At 42.9% G+C, this 16,256-nt stretch overlaps 1 protein-coding gene across 5 annotated transcripts in view; it reads right to left on the bottom strand.

Annotated features, from left to right (window-relative positions):
• CARD19 (caspase recruitment domain family member 19) overlaps positions 1-16,256 on the bottom strand; it is a 50,784-nt gene that overhangs the window by 22,920 nt on the left and 11,608 nt on the right. For 2 of the 5 annotated variants that reach the window (XM_077325560.1, XM_077325561.1), the window contains exons 2-3: positions 2,817-2,959; positions 850-1,003 (exon numbers count right to left, since the gene is read on the bottom strand). In XM_077325560.1, the coding sequence (XP_077181675.1) occupies positions 850-1,003; positions 2,817-2,959 (297 nt within the window). Of the gene's footprint in view, positions 1-849; positions 1,004-2,816; positions 2,960-4,866; positions 4,999-15,059; positions 15,201-15,822; positions 15,975-16,256 lie in introns of those variants that run through there. The other 3 variants (XM_077325562.1, XM_077325559.1, XM_077325563.1) reach the window with 3 other exon arrangements.

The raw sequence follows: 16,256 nt of genomic DNA, 5'->3' as shown, positions 1-16,256 counted from the left end.
TTCCCCTCACACTACTCATTTTTTCGATGATTTTTTGTTCATGAGCACTTCTGAATCTCCCACATGTGCTGACAGGCTGATATCCTTTCAGGTGCTGGCTGATGAGCACCAAACAAATAAACAAATAAACAAATAAACAAATAAACAAATAAACAAATAAACAAATAAACAAATAAACAAATAAACAAATAAACAAATAAACAAATAAACAAATAAACAAATAAACAAATAAACAAATAAACAAATAAACAAATAAACAGATAAACAGATAAACAAACAAATAAACAGATAAACAGATAAACAAATAAACAAATAAACAAATAAACAAACAAATAAACAAACAAACAAATAAATAAAATTATAATTAAAATTAAAATTAAAAATTAAAAATGGAATTTCTTGTTAGTCATCAGTGCTACCTGTTGATAATTCTAATATCTATGGATTTATTAAATCTCCTTCAAAAGCCAACAATGACAGGACCTTTCACCCAATTCTGCAGTAACAAGCTCCAGAAGTTAATTGTGAATCAGAAGTATTTTAATTTATTTATCCTAAATTACTAAGCTCTCTCCAAATACAGCCATGTGGTCAGTAAGAATTCAAGACCTAATTTTGGAGCTGCATAAAAATAAGATTTATTTAGAATCTTGCCAGACCTTTTTTCTTTTTAAAAGGAGATTTTAAAACTGAAACAGAGCTGGCCAAATAAATATCAGTTCCCCATATTATTGAGGGAGCTTTTAAAGTTGGTTGGAAACAGCCTGTAAAATTTCTCTTGGTTCCTGAAAAGAAATTGGTCAGTTCACATAAAGAGGGGAGGCAATCTTGTCACACAAGAGAACTTACTTAAGATTTTCCTGCTTGGCAATCTGTTATACAGCTGTTCGGCATTGATCTGTAAAGCACGGTAAAACTCTTGACAGGGTTTGTCACCTTTCTTCTGCAAGTAGAGTATTAGGCTCAACAACCGACTGCGAAGGGAAGCTTTTGGGTTTCGAAACTGCAGGCAAAAAACATTGGTTAGAGAGACGCAAACCCTTGTTTGCAGCACAATAGCTGCAGTGAAAGCAATCTCCATCTTGTTTCTAAGACATGTGAAAAAGGATGCAGCTAGCTCTGCATCTTATGGTTCCACATGAACAGGCTGGGATACTTTACTGATGTGACAAATGACTGTCGTAGTCTTTATCATAACAGACTTTATCATCTGTCAGGGATCCACTCCTGAACTGAGGCTATCTTGCTTTGGTCACATCATGAGAAGACTCAATGCAAAAAGATAATAGTAACAAGAAAAACTGAAGGCAGTAGGAAAAGAAGACCCAGCATGAGATACATTGACTCAACAAAAGAAGTCATGGCCTTCAGTTTACAAGACCTGAGCAAGGCTGTCAATAATAGAGGCTGTTATTCCATAGAGTCATCATAAATGAGAAGCAATTTGATGACACATAACAAAAATACATACAACTGACATTTCAAAATAAGAGATGGGATATTTTCCTACATTGTTTTCCCAAACAAACATTACTGAATTATAACCTCCTTCCCATGTCCCAAGGTTCCTCTTGCATATTTGTAATGAAGGAAAGAGCTGTGCTGCAGCTAATCCAATGTCACAGACATAACATGAGACAGGTGCTAACATATTTTGCCCAAAGCCCTCAAAGAAGTGTGTGGTTCAGGCAAAATCTGGACCAGGCACTTCATGGTTCCGAATCTTAATCGCTACACTATTTTGTTTCAAAGACCTGGCAAGCTGTACTATATGCCACATAGGAGATCTCCTGGATCCAAAACAAAGTGTCCATCTGATCCAGTATCCTGTTTCCAACTATGGCCAGATGGAACTTCTGGAAAGTCCACACAGAGAGTTTGAAGACAACAACAGCTCATGCTAGTTGTTGGTCCATCAGCAAAAAGTATTTAGATATGCAATCTCTGAACAGAGTTCACAAGAACACAAAACAAAGGTTTTAACTAAATCTAAGACTTCCTAGTCATGCTATAAAGTTTGTTATCCTTTAAATTCTAATTTCAAGCGAAATTTTCAACATTTTAGATATATTTTGTAGCTAGTTTTTGATATTTTATTGCTTTAGAATCACCTCATAGAAGGACACGATAAAACAAAGGTTGCTGACGTTTAGAATCTTCTGCCAAGGGTTCATTAATAATATTGGTGACTAGTCTTAACCTCAATATTCCCCAACTGGAAGAATTTTCTGGTACATCTTCTATTGGCGTAATTCCTTAAAAAATATGGCACAAATATGGCTCAGCAAGTGCTGTTTCTATAATTTATTCAACAAAATTTGAGTCCATCTTTAAGACCACAAAGATGTATTCAAGGCATGAGCTTTTGTGTGCATGCACACTTCCTCAGACATGCACATGAAAGTTCATGCCTTGACTAAATCTTTGTTAATCTGAAAGGTCTCATTGGACACAAATTTTGTTGTGCTACTTCAGGTCAACATGGCTATCCACTTGAATCCATAATTTATTCAATCCTGCTTATATCACGATTGTAGACTGAATTGTGTTTGATGGACCTATTAGGAGCTGGTAGCTCATATGGGTAGGGAAAACTTATAAAGATGTGCAATAGCTGTACATTTTAAAGAGTGAGCTTTTGCACATGCTTCATTCTCAGAGCTGCTGGACTCAATTTCTTCTGGTCTCATTTAGGCAAAAAATTACTTTTGTATTAACCACCACCACCCCCCCCCCCCCAGCAACTCTTATCTCATACATTCATTAGCTGCAGGGAGAAAAAAGGTCATATCTAGCACCCCTGCAGTTTCAGTTACCTTTTCCGCTTCTTTATTGGTAAGAATTTGAGGATAAACTCTGTTTAACTGAAGGACAATTTTGTCAGCCAATTGCTCACTTAGTCTGCCATTGCTTGTTAGAAAAGCCATGTCTTGTTGCAAGCGATCACAGTAAGACTGATCTACAACAAAAAACAAAAAACATGTTAGAATATCACAAATGAGAGTCTAAATTTAGGTTCTAAAATTCTGCTAAGTATTTCACCCCCTGATATAAGTTCATTAATAAATGAATGAATAGGTGAAATGCAACCTTAACTCCAAGCATCCATGAAGTAATAATATAAAATAGAAATAAATGGTTAACATTTATTTAGCATATACTTCACATGTTCAAAGTGATTGTCCAGAATGCTGAGTCATAAGTACATGGGAGGGAGAAGGAAGGAAGGAAGTTGTACAAAGAATGGAAGATGACTTCACTGGGTAACATTACAACTGCACTAAAACTCTTTTAACCGGCATTTCTAGTGCTGCATAGTCAACTATGGGATTGTCAGTTGGTGCTCCAAAGTCTGAAACCCTGCAACAAAGGATTAGTAGGGTGGGGTGAAATGTCCTGCTTTCAGTTCTCTTCGGAGTGATGGCTCTTCAAGACTAGGAAGCAATGTTGCACATGCTTTGCAACTGTGTAAATTAAACAAGATTCAATTTGCTATAATTCACCCCATGAAATTAATGGCTGTCTCCTTCATCAGTAGTCTTCCCTACTTTTGAGCATTTAATAACCACTGCACTTTATGCTGTCGTGAAATAGGTCACACAGTTAGATAGCTATGATGACCTTGCTCACTTCCCTCTCTCAGTGACAAGATTTTCCCTCTGTTTTTCTGTCCCTGTCTGAGCAGCCCTTTTAATCCCTTTTCTTCCTTTCTGAAGAACAGTGGCTGTCCCACCCTGTCACAGTATGATCTTTTGCTACTGGAACCTGTGGAAAGGGATGAGTTCACTGCTTTAACTACTAGAATGGCACTCGCTTTTTAAAGTTCAAAAATATCAAAATATTTTATTCAATGTAAAGGGAAATGGTCAAGTGAAATCAGGGGTAAAAGGTCTGAGGCAAATCAATAAAGAACGCTGAGGTAAATCTATAAATGCACAGAATACAGTTCATATGTTTCAAGCAATTGAGAGTTTCTTAACCATTTCTAATATTTAAAATGAGAGGCTTTTGTTTCAGTGTCTACTGAACACTCCAGTATACTTTGAGCGTATTTGGCCCTTTTGGCTTCCACAAAGTAGGTATATTCTGCCCAGTACTTAAACTCTTTCATTAAACACACCAGTACTCTTCTTAAATTTTAATTGACTCCTCGGGATTTAAAATACTGTTTATAAATGCATCAGATCAAGGATCACTTCACTCCTCAGAGTTATCTCCCTTTTCCAGCTGGGCAGGAAAATTCTTCTCTAACTAGAAGATCTATCCCAGATTTTCTCAACCAGGGTTTTGTGAAACCCTGTGGTTTCTTGACAGCCTTGGAAGGGCTTCCCAAATGGGTAGGAGTTAATTATTTTATCATATATTCTTAAAATTTGCTAAACGTTCATCATGTCAACCCACACCCCTCCCAAAATGGCCAATGATGTAGGGGTGGGAACAGAAGGGGCCCAAGGTGGGCATGTACACAGCTATGCTTCCCATCCATATTCTGCATGATAGCACCACTTCTGGGGTTTCTAAAACCCTGAAGAATGTTTCAGGGGTTTCTCAACAGTAAAAAAGTTGAGAAAGACTGATCTATCCCCTTTGCTGGCCTGACCTGGGAATCTTCACCTAACTACCCCAACTCCTGCCAACTTTCCAAGTATTCTGTCCATGTTAAACTGCTCTAACTCTCAGGGCTAAACACAAACCCTGTCAGTACTAAACCCTTCTCTCTCAGTACTAGACTCCTCTCACTCAGGGCTGCCTTCTCCTCAGCATTTAGCTCTTAAGTCTTTTTCTGCTCGACTGCTGCTAACCAATTAAATTCCTTGGAGCAGCCTGTCACTCCGGGCTCTCTTCCTCTGTAAGGAATTAACCCACCTGTGAGGAGGCTGTGTGTAGGGGTGCTGGCACTGCTACTCTTGCTGGCGCAGTTCTAGGCTGGCAAGAAGTTTTCCAGTTTGCCTTTGCTCAGACACTGTCATCGCTGCAGCTGCTACTGCTAATCCTGTTGTTGTTGGGGCAGCAGGAGGTGCCGGTATAGGCTCTGCAGCTTGCATGGCAGCAGCCGCGAAGGTGGAAGGGAGGCTTGTAAGCTCAGCAGCAAGTAAGGTGAAAGGTTTGGCCAGGCAACCACCAACCTTGGTGTGATGCAAAAGGGGGGAAGAGCCAGGATGAAGGGGGGCAAACAACACACAGGAGAACTCCAAAGGAAAGGAGGGTGGAGACAGGCATGGAAAAGGTGCTCATAGCAACACCAGGGTGGAGAGAGGAAGACGCAGCCCCCTTGAGGGAGGGTGATCCTGATGAATGAGATGGGGGAGGGGGGACACAGCAGGCTGAGAAGAGCGCAACCTTCAGGGGGAAATGAATCCCAGCTCCTCCCAGCACCCTCTTACCATTTTATTAAGAGGAACAAATGAAATCAGGAACTTCCTAATGCTATTATTAAAGTATTATTTATATGCTATTCTGTCCAGAGGGCTCAAAAGGAGCATAAAGCAAGTTTTAAATGCAAGTGCTTCTGTCCTCTGTATCTTTGAGAACAGCTTCACAGTAGCCAAAATCCAAAATACAGAAGCCATTTCAATGAATTCCTTACATGATGTCATCAGAAGCAGTCTATTAGATGCCAGATATGTACAGTTTAAAGAGCCTCTTGTGGCACAGAGTGGTAAGGCAACAGACATGCAGTCTGAAGCTCTGCCCATGAGGCTGGGAGTTCGATCCCAGCAGCCGGCTCAAGGTTGACTCAGCCTTCCATCCTTCCGAGGTCGGTAAAATGAGTACCCAGCTTGCTGGGGGGTAAACGGTAATGACTGTGGAAGGCACTGGCAAACCACCCCATATTGAGTCTGCCATGAAAACGCTAGAGGGCGTCACCCCAAGGGTCAGACAGGCCTCTACATCCTATACTTTTAATGCAACTCCCCTCACTAACCGTAAGAGCCTAGTGGTGCAGCATGGGAGCTGCCATTTGAATGATGAAAGTCTAAAGCTCCCTTGGATGAGTGGATTTACTTATTTATAGAATTTTAGTTTAGCCTTTCTTGCTGAGACTCAAGGCAGTTTACTAAATTAGAACAATGCAATAAAAAGACAGCATAAAAATGCACCACAAGCAGTGTTGCCAACTAGATTCAAAACAATCCGAAGACAATGCAATATTAACAAGATAATACAACAAACAGTGCAATAAACTCGGTTCTGTTCTCTTTATTAAAGTACCCTTCTGCCCATCTCCATTTAGTATAACCATATCCTCTTTATTATTTTGTTCTTTGCATCCACCACTCTCCCCTCTCCCACCACTCCCAAGCTTTTAATATTCAGACTGTTTTTTACTTTACTCTGTTAATATACACTGGCACACAGATAAACATACAATAGCATGTTAGCAGAGAAGAGATGCTTAACTAAGTATCCTTAGAATTATCTATTGTCGCATTTCAAGAAGATGGAATCCTGCCTATAATTACAGCTCTTTGTTATGTCTCCAAACAACCGTTATGATTATGCTGACCCACAAAAATCCTGTTTTATGCAGCACAGATAATTATGCTATGTAAGCTGCTCAGAGACTTCAAAAAGTTTCTTTGGTGTTTGTTTTTTTACATCGATAGCAGTAGATGCACAAAAGAAAGCATTATTTACAGGAAGATCTCCCCCCCCCACACACACACATATGCACACTGCTCTCATTAGCCTTTTCAGATCCCTGAGAAGTACAATTCAAAGTGTTAATTAATTCCAGTGACATAAAGACATATTTATAGATGGTAACCATCCTTGGTACCTGGAGTAAACACAACTTTAAAGAAGTTATATATTAAAAGTTCTTCCAGGCCAGACCAAAAGCCTTTGCTTTAGTTTACTGTATTTACTACTTTTGGGTCTGTCTTTCTGTCACTATCTTCAAATCTGTTTACAATTCAAAACAATTTCCTACAATATAGTATTCAACATTCAAAAGAAAAAAAAGGAGCAGGAATTAAAAGAGGAAAACCAGCAGCTGCAGTACTGATTGAAGTTTTCTGACAGGAGGAACCAAATGGCTGAAGAAAGGGCCTCACTGATTTGCCACTACCAAAAGCCCAACTCACTCCAACTCTTTGGTTATTTTATTTATTTATTTATTTATTTATCATACTTCTATACCGCCCTCCCCGGAGGCTCAGGGCGGTTTACATTATAACAGAAAACAATACATAAAACAGTCTGTAGAACATGTATAACTGATAACTAATAATTGTAACCAAATAACAACACAGTATAACAGTAAACAATATAGTGCTGTCTCTACCCCATGGCCAGGCCGGAAGCCTGACTGGGATGGGTCTAGGACCGAAGCTTCTTCCAGGTATTCCGTCAGTTGGTTTGCGACTGCCCTTTCTATCATCTTGCCCAGAAACGCTAAGTGCGAAACGGGCCTGTAGTTGTTAGGCTCTTGTGGGTTTAGAGATGTTTTTTTCTACAGTGGACGTACCACAGCCTCTTTCAAACCCTCCGGGAATTCTCCTGTTGTGAGAGATAGGTTATCTCCCGGAGGGGGCCCTTTATATTTATGCCAGCTGTTTTTAGGAGCCAGGATGGGCAAGGATCTAGTGGGCATGTAGTTGGTCTTGTTGTCGCTAGAATCCTGTCCACTTCGGTCAGCGTGAGTCGTCTGAAGTTACTCATAGTTTTCTCCAAAGACGGCCAAGGGGCCTCTAGTTCACTTTTTGTATCTAACGTTGGAGGGAGGTCGTGGCGGAGTGTCGAGATTTTGTCCGCAAAATGACTCGCAAATGCCTCACAGCTGATGTCCAATTGGCTACTGTTTTGTTGCCCTTTAATCAGGGCAGTGAGGGATCGAACTACCTTAAACAATTGAGCTGGGCGTGAGTCTGCGGATGCGATGGTAGCCGAGTAAAAATTGCGTTTTACTGACTTCACCGCCATCTCATAGGCTTTCATCTGCATTCTATAAGATGTTCTCGAGGCTTCGTCACGAGTCTTCCTCCAAACTCGCTCTAGCCGTCTCAGTTCCCGTTTCTTGTCGCGAAGCTCCTCGGTGTACCAGGGGGCTCGCTTGAGACGGGGCCGGAGAGGGCGTCGGGGAGCTATCTCATCAATGGCAGTCAGCAGTCTGTTATGCCAGTCATTGACCAGGCCATTGAGAGAAGTGCCGGGAGGCATTGGTTCCCGCAGAGCATTCAGGAATCCTATTGGATCCATAAGTCTCCGCGGGCGAGCTAAAATTTGCTCGGCGCCCAACTGAGGAGGTGGTGGGAGCCTTAGCCGAGCCTTTAGAGCATAGTGGTCTGACCATGGCACGGCTGTTGTTGTGACCAGATCCACATCCAAACCTGTGCTGAAAATAAGATCCAGGGTGTGACCTGCTTGATGGGTGGGGCCAACAACAAATTGCGAGAGCCCTAGTGTTGCCATGGATGACACCAGGTCCTGTCCAGTTCTAGAGGACAGCAGCTCAGCATGGACGTTAAAGTCCCCCAGGACTAATAGACTGGAGAATTGTAGCGTCCAGGCCGCCACCGCCTCTAGTAGGGCAGGCAGGGCATCTGGCGGTGCAGTGGGCGCGCGGTATACTAGCCAGATGGCCATGCTCTCGGTTGATCCCCATCCGAGGCCAACACATTCAATGCCTGGTATTGACGGCGCAGGAAGGGTTCTAAAGGAGAAAGCCTCTCGGGTTAGGATTGCCACCCCTCCTCCCCGCCCCGCTGTCCGGGACTGGTGGAGGACAGAAAACCCAGCAGGGGCTAGATCTTTGAGGGCAACTGTTTCCCCCTCCCTGGTCCAGGTTTCTGTCACGCACGCCAGGTCCGCTCTTTGCTCTGCAAAGTAGTTTTGCAGCGTAGAGGTTTTGTTGTTTATTGACCTGGCGTTGCACAGCACCAGTGTCAGAGGCGGGTTGTTTACCTTTGCCTCCACCCTAGTGTCACGAGGGATGGGGCGGAGTCTGGAGGGGGCTCAAGTATGGTTGGTTTTAGGCCCCCTTAGTTTGATGTATCTCCGCCATCCGCTGTCCCTGCCTTTGCCCCTTATTATTGGGATCCCTGACCCTATCAAGGCCCCTGCTTTTTCTCCTTCCTCAGTTTTGTTAGGCATTATGAGCTCTATGGACACTGTTGGTTCAATTCTTAGTTCTATGGTTTGGCTGGGGTTGATTGTTGAACCCCGGTTCTGTCTTTGTGTGTGTGAGTTTGTGTATCTGTGGGAGGTTGGCCCTGATCACTTTTACAGCCTCTCAGGGCTTCCCCGTTCCACTTGTGTGTAGTTATGTGCTGGGTGTAGGGTGTGTGTCGTTGTGGGTGCCTGGAGGGGTGGTCCCGATCGCCTGTTGTGGCACCTCAGGGTTGCCCAGTCCAGGGGTGTGTGATGTATGAGTGGCCTGAGTGTTATTTCATGTTGGATTGTGATTGGAAGTTGTGGATTGGGTTGGCAGTTTGGGTTGTTTGGTGAGTGGAGGGTAAGTTGATGGGTTGGTTGGATTAATTACTTCGGCTGGGTTTAAGTAACTTGATTTTTTGGAGTTTAATTGTTTTGGGTGGGTTGGGGTAGAGTTTAGATTGTTGGGTGGGGTTAGGTTTTTTGGGGGGGGGTTCGCTATTGGGTTGGTGTAGATTAATTGATAGTAGTTGATTGTATATGGTGGGTGGATGGGCAGGTGTTAATTTAGTGCGAAATCAATCAGGATTAGTTGATTGTATTGGTTTGGGTAGATCTGTTGGTGGCAATTTGTTGTTTTGGCTGGGTGGGGTGTTGATTAATTTGGTTTGGTTGGGTAGATGGGTGGGGTGGGAGGAGAAGTTAATTTGATTTGGAGTCTGTTCGGTGTGGGTTGGTAAGGGAACTCTTCTTATTTCTCTCCTATCTCTCTCTTCCCTCTTTCTTTTTCCCCCTCCCCCCTTGTTTTTCTCTTCTTTCCCCCCCTCTTTCCTTGTTTTCTCCTTCTTCCCCCCTCCCCTCCTTTTTTGGTCCTTCTTCCCCTCTTCCCTTCCTTTTCCCTTCTTTCCCCTCCCCTCTCCCCCCTTTTTTCCCTGTCTTTCCCCCCTCCCCTCTTTTCTGTGCATAACACAATGTTCCCGCCTAATTCTTTCGCCGTTGCTGGTGGTTTGGCCGGCGTCTTCTTTTTTGCTCTCTCCATCATCTGAGTCCATCATCTGAGAAAGGGGCCCCATCTGAGCGATCATTCCCCTCCTCCTCAGTTGAACCCTCCAACTTCAACACTCTCAGGCTCCATGTCAGCAAAAGAATTCTCTATACAAGACTGGCACTATTCTATTAGGTTTCTGAAGGTCTCACCCACATACCTCTTTCTTCCTCAGCTTTTCAGACAGACATACCCCAAACTTCTCTGGAACCTCAAAACCTCGAGCAGACAGACCCTTATTCTTCTTTTCCTCTTGTTTCACTTCCAGGTTCATCTTCCCTGTTAAAAATCCCTGTTCAAAAGCTCCAGGAAGCAAGTTAGATTAGACGTAAAAAGAGTGATTAGACTAAGATCACTCATTAAGAGATCCAGCCTTAAATCTCAGTGCTAGTTTAACTTGCTCAGCTCCTATTTATGGTAACAAAAACCCATGATGTTGAATTATAAAAAGAATTCAGTTGTGCTGTATTGTTTAGAGGAAACAGCTATGCATTTCTGCTAATATTCCTTGCCTCCTAGAGAACCAAAAATAACTGCATTGTTAAACCACTACAGTTCAGCCACCATTTGATTTTTAAAAAAAATTCTTTATCAAGATTAACAAAGTGGGTTTTTCTTTTAAATCCTGACCATAATCTTTTAATCCATTTCTAGCTTTATTCTGACATGAGTCTATAACCACAGGAGATCATAAACTTAGAAATCACTTCATTCATGGTGAAAATAATTCAACTTATCTAGGCCTACATTTATTACAATGACTTATAGAAAAAGATTCTCCAGGCAGATCTGAGGTCTGATAGCAGCTCACAGAAACTGACTGGCAAAAGTTTTAAAGGTAAGAATATTTATAGCAGAATAAAAGGACCCGCCTTCCCAGTTCCACAGGGCCTGCAAGATGGAGCTCTTCCACCAGGCATTTGGATGTGGCTGGGGTTACTAAGATCAACTTAACCAGGACAGCAGGCCATCCCCTCCTAGGTCTCCTGAGACACCAGGGATGGGAAGGTTGTTGAGTAGGGGGGAGAGAATGAGGTTAGTATTCCGTCATTGGGGAAGGTTAGGGGTATTTCTGCAGAGTGGCCAAAATGGCAAGACGCCTGCTACTTCCAAATGCATGATAATAAACCACACTATTCCTCCCCTCCGCATTTTAAAGCCTTCCTGCCGCATCTTCTCATGTTTGCTTGCATTTCCCCCTTCTCACATGCAGCAGGAAAAATCAAATGAGAGAGCGATGCACTATTTAATTCACCCCTCCTCATTCTGTCAATCAACAGGGCAACCGATCGGTGCTACCCCTTTTAAAAACACTGGAACTTACATGTGGAAATGCATATTCAGACCAATGAATCAATCAATCAATATTTATTTACGGTCATTCAGACCAAAATTAAAATACAAGCAATTAAAAACTAAGACAATTTAAAAAGAGAAAAAACAGTAATATTACTATAAAAATCTTAAAAGATATGACAACATAAAAACTTTAAGATGTTACATTCAATATTTAAAATGTAGTTTAAGTTGCCAGTGACAAATGGCTCTTTGTACTTTTGAAATTGGATCAGAGAGAAATTTTCTGATCTATGTACATAGTACGCAATTTCATGACTGCAGTGCAAAATTTAGCTGTGCAGAGAGTTATCTGCCTGTCTTCGTTTTGAAGCAGCGCCTTGACTTTCTCCTTTGGGTAGGTGTTCAAAATCGGCTGAATGAAGTTACATCTGATGGTATCATAATGGGGCAGAACAGAAGCACATGTTCGTCTGACTCTATCCATCCACTGGCACAAGGACAGAGTCACTGAGCAAGAGGGTTTTTTTGTAACGCCCCTCCAACACAGCTGTAGGTAGAGCCGAGCATCTCACTTGGGTGGAGGCCCTTCTATGGGTGTTCTAGGTCTGACAGATATGGGGCGGGAACAAGCTTGAAACGGATCCTATCTGGACACAGAAACCCGGCTTTCTTTTCTTTTGTTTTTAACCTCTTTCCACATATTGTTAAAATGATATAATAATTTAGAATAGCATTAAAACTTAAACAATATGCCTTGGACAGGAGAATGAGGACAAGGAAAAAAGCAGGGAAACCTGCATATGGACATCTTACTGCCAGTGCACTGTGTTTCAGAACCACAACAGTAGCAAGGAAACCACTAAGCCTGTTCCCATCTGGAAAAAACCCATAACCTTATTCACCACTTGCAGAATTCTATTACCCTTTCTGCACGCAGGACCGAATTGTGTGATGTTTCCTACCCGCAATTGCGGGATAATAAATTGCACTATTTTCCCCCTCTACACTCTGCCTCCCCGTCTCACATTTTCCCCTCCTCACTAGCGGTTAAAAAGGCACTAGAGAGAGTAATGGGCTTTCCTCTTCTTGGCCTGTCAATCAATGGAGGCAACCAATAGGAGGTTTGTGGAGCTAACTATTTTTTATTATTATATGTGTGGCTATGCACATTCACTGTTATGCATATGCATTGCCAAGAAGGCAAAGCACTAACCCCCCCCCCCCCCACACACACACAGCCAGCCAGTAGAGTACATGGTGAGGGAGGCATTACCATCATCCTCTCTGCTCCTCTTCTCTCCCCCCCCCATCCTGCTGGTCTGTCCACCTGCCACTCAGCTCTTCCCTTCCTCCCTCACCACTTTGTGGCCTAAGCTGTATTTCAATGGGTCTGTGAAAGACAGTGAGCTGAAGAGCCACTGGATCCTGTTGGCACCCCCACCACAAATCCTTAAAAGATTCCGTCCCTAAGATGTTGGCTGGTGCTGTGTTCCAAGGAAGGGACACAGGCTTGGCAGGGAAAGGAGGCCAGTCCTGGCTGGGGGGGGGGGCAGTGGAAAGAGCCCAGCCAGGGAGCCAGCCTGCCTCCAGCCACCCATCTCTGCTTAGGAGAGGGAGCGCCTGGCACTCAGCCCCTTCACTCCAGTGATCATAAGCTGTGCCACCCGAGCTTGCTGGGCACTCCCCCCCACACTGACCTTTCCCTCTCCTGAGCAGAGGTGATGACCTCTGAACGTCTCTTGCTGGGAAAGCCCAAAGTGGGTGCCATAGGCCGTTGGGGACTAGATGGCCCCTTCCAGCCCTACAATAATCAACTGTGGGGCTGGAGGATGACCCTCAAAGGGGTCTGCTGGAGAAAGCTTGGGGGAAAGAGGGATGGATGCGAAAAGAAGAGGGTGCTTGGGAGCTGGGCTGAAGGGAATGGCTGTTTGTGGACAGAAGAGGCCTGGCTGGTGGGGGGGGGGAGTAGGAGAGAATAAATGGGCTCTGCTCACCCTGTCCCGCCCTGCAAGCAGAAAAAGTCTCCTGAGCAGAGGTGGCAGGCTGCCAGGAGAGGTGAGCAACCAGCGAGGGTGGGACAATGCTCAAGAGCCTCTTTTGCTTTCCCCCCTCCATATGTTCTTATACCTGGCTGCTCGCTCCTTGTTCACCTCTGACACACATAATACAGGGTGGTAAATCCACTCTTCTGGAGTTACCACATCACACTGTAAAAATGGCCACATTGCAAAACAGCCTTGAGAGGCTGGCAATGTCATTTGGAGGGGCCCCAACAAGCCGCCAAAATTCTGAGGCTGTGTCGCTAAATATTCATTGTGCAGAAGTTGTTCAAGTGTTTATGCACACTAAATTTGTTCCTCTGAGAGCCATCCCAATTGTAGATCCAATTGGAAATGTATACACCCAACCTTGTTTAATATAAGTAGAAACAGAACACTGTAGTTACAGCTTTGCTGCACACAATCTTAACAAACAAAAGACACAGTGTATCCTAAAACAAATCACAATTCTGCAGATCACATTGCCCATTGAACCAGCAATACAGAATAAAATGTAGCAGGTATTTAAGTGCATTGAACAAGCACCACTAACAAAGCAAAGTGCTCATCATAAAAGGACAGAACACTATTCTTCCCACAAAACAGACCATTATAGAAATAACAATGCTTGCTGATTCACCTGGTCTTTATGATAACTACTGATGATGGTTTGACTTTCTTTATTCATCCATTCAGGTTTTGGAAAGAATCAAACAAATCCATAGTTTACTGCTCCTACTTGCAGCCCCTGCAGCTAGTCCTATCCATAGAAAACAAATACAAATCCTATTGTGAGGATTTCCGGAAAGGGTTGCCAACTACCTGGAGGAAAAAATGCCCTGTTCCTTTAGCAGTGGCTTCATAAGATGTTATTTACATCCATGCCATGAAAGCTTCTGCTGCACCTTTCTTCACAGGACAGAACACTTGAAGTGAGGTGTGTTGGCAGCCCTAATCCTTTATCCTGGCCTCCAGACCAGGTGTGATCAATTTCTGTTCAGTAAAGAGCAGAAATCCCCAAAGAAGTAGCAGTGAGGCATATCTGGGTAACAGTGTGAGCCACTGGAGTCCAGTGGTGAGTGTTAGTCTTTCTTTAGGCTTTCAATCATTGCACAATCACGCCAATTTTCTGACCGTTTTCACACACTAAACTGTCCCTTAAATAAAATTAGGGCAGGAATAAAGATTGCTAAGGAAAGAGTTTAAAGGCCTTTGGTAGTCACAGGATGCAACCCCCATATACCAATGCCTTCTGACATGCAAAGCAGAACAAGATCAAGATGGATAGCCATGTTAATCTGTCTACAGCAGTAGAAAAAGAGCAAGAGTCCTGTAGTATTAGAAAAATATGGCAGGGTATGAGCTTTCTGAAGAAGTGAGGAGTGATTCATGAAAGCTCATACCCTGCCATAAATGTTGTTAGTCTTTAAAGAGAAACAAATTACAGTAACTAGTCACAGGACTAAGTCCTCCCCCCCCCCCCCCGCCGGGTAGAAGGAATCCCCCTTTTTACAAAAAACATTTTAAAATAGGGAGAAGAACCTGAGGCTACAAAATTGTGTTTTCAACACTTCACTGACCTCTTTGCTTTTCTATGCCAACTTCCCCCCAAAAGAAACTTTTCTTAACAGGAGACATATGTCCACAGCAATACCAGGCAAGGCTCTAGAATACCGTCACAACAACAAACAGCTGACAGATGCTGATAATTTTTTTTAGTCTCCAATGATCTAAGCTGGATTTGAAGTGACAGCCTAGAAGTGAAAGGCTCCACCTTGGGCAAGGAACCCTGTGAATCATGCAGACATCAGCTCAAGGAAACAGGAGCTCTGAAGGTCAGTGTTTAGAAATAACAAAAGGCTATCTGTGAATATCAAGTCAGCACACCACTTCCAGGCACTCTAAAAATACCCAATTAATTCAGGATAGCATTAAAAAGCTCTTGACTTTGATCTGCATTGGAACAACTGTTGTCTTCTTCCTACTTAGCCCAAAGCATTGCTTCTGTACAAACTTAAAATATGTTTCCATTTGAAGCATCTGTATTGTATGGCTGACTCAAACCCTGCAGCTATTTTTGGGAAAGTAACTCTGATCTAGTCTATGATATTAACATAGTTCACAGCAAGAACAAATGGCATTTAATGCATATTAGTACAGGTCAGCTGGATTTTTTTTTTGAACTTTACAAGTACATGATCTAAAGACCTTGATATACTAGTTTATAGGCTTGTACTTGTATGGCAACCAAAAGACATTTAAACAGCACAGTAGAAACCAATGATTTGATAAAGCCACATCCTGCAAAGCTGAACATATTTTTAGAAATGGAATCTCCAGTACCTTGGAACCTGGCATTCTATTCTAGAAAAGCCTGGGTTGTTGGGGTGTTGTTGTTGTTGTTTTTTGCCATGCAATATCATGCCAAGCTGCACCTTGCAAATTCTTTGCTTCCATCATTGCTGGGAGAGCAAAAGCCTTGTGTGCTGCCACTGCTGCAGGTAATCAGCAGGTAGGTAAGGGAACCAAGGGGCCAAGGGACAAAAAAGAGAAACAGGGATGTTGAGACGAGTAGGGGAGTTCTATGGGGTTCAGAAAATAAAAGGGAGAAACTGTGAGGTGAGGAGAAAAAATTCTGGGAGTGACAGAGCAGAGAGCATGTAGAAAGAAAAAGGAAGGGCTAAAAGGGGATTCAAGGGACAGACTATGAGAGAAAGATGTGAATGAAGCTAAATGAAAATGTAGGAGTGGCCCTTGAAGTGGTTGGAGTTGTGCCC

Source organism: Paroedura picta, chromosome 3, assembly GCF_049243985.1.
Source record: "Paroedura picta isolate Pp20150507F chromosome 3, Ppicta_v3.0, whole genome shotgun sequence".
In the NCBI taxonomy this organism is placed as follows: domain Eukaryota; kingdom Metazoa; phylum Chordata; class Lepidosauria; order Squamata; family Gekkonidae; genus Paroedura; species Paroedura picta.
The sequence above is the reverse complement of the archived record's forward strand: the minus strand, read 5'-3'. Positions and strand labels throughout refer to the sequence as shown.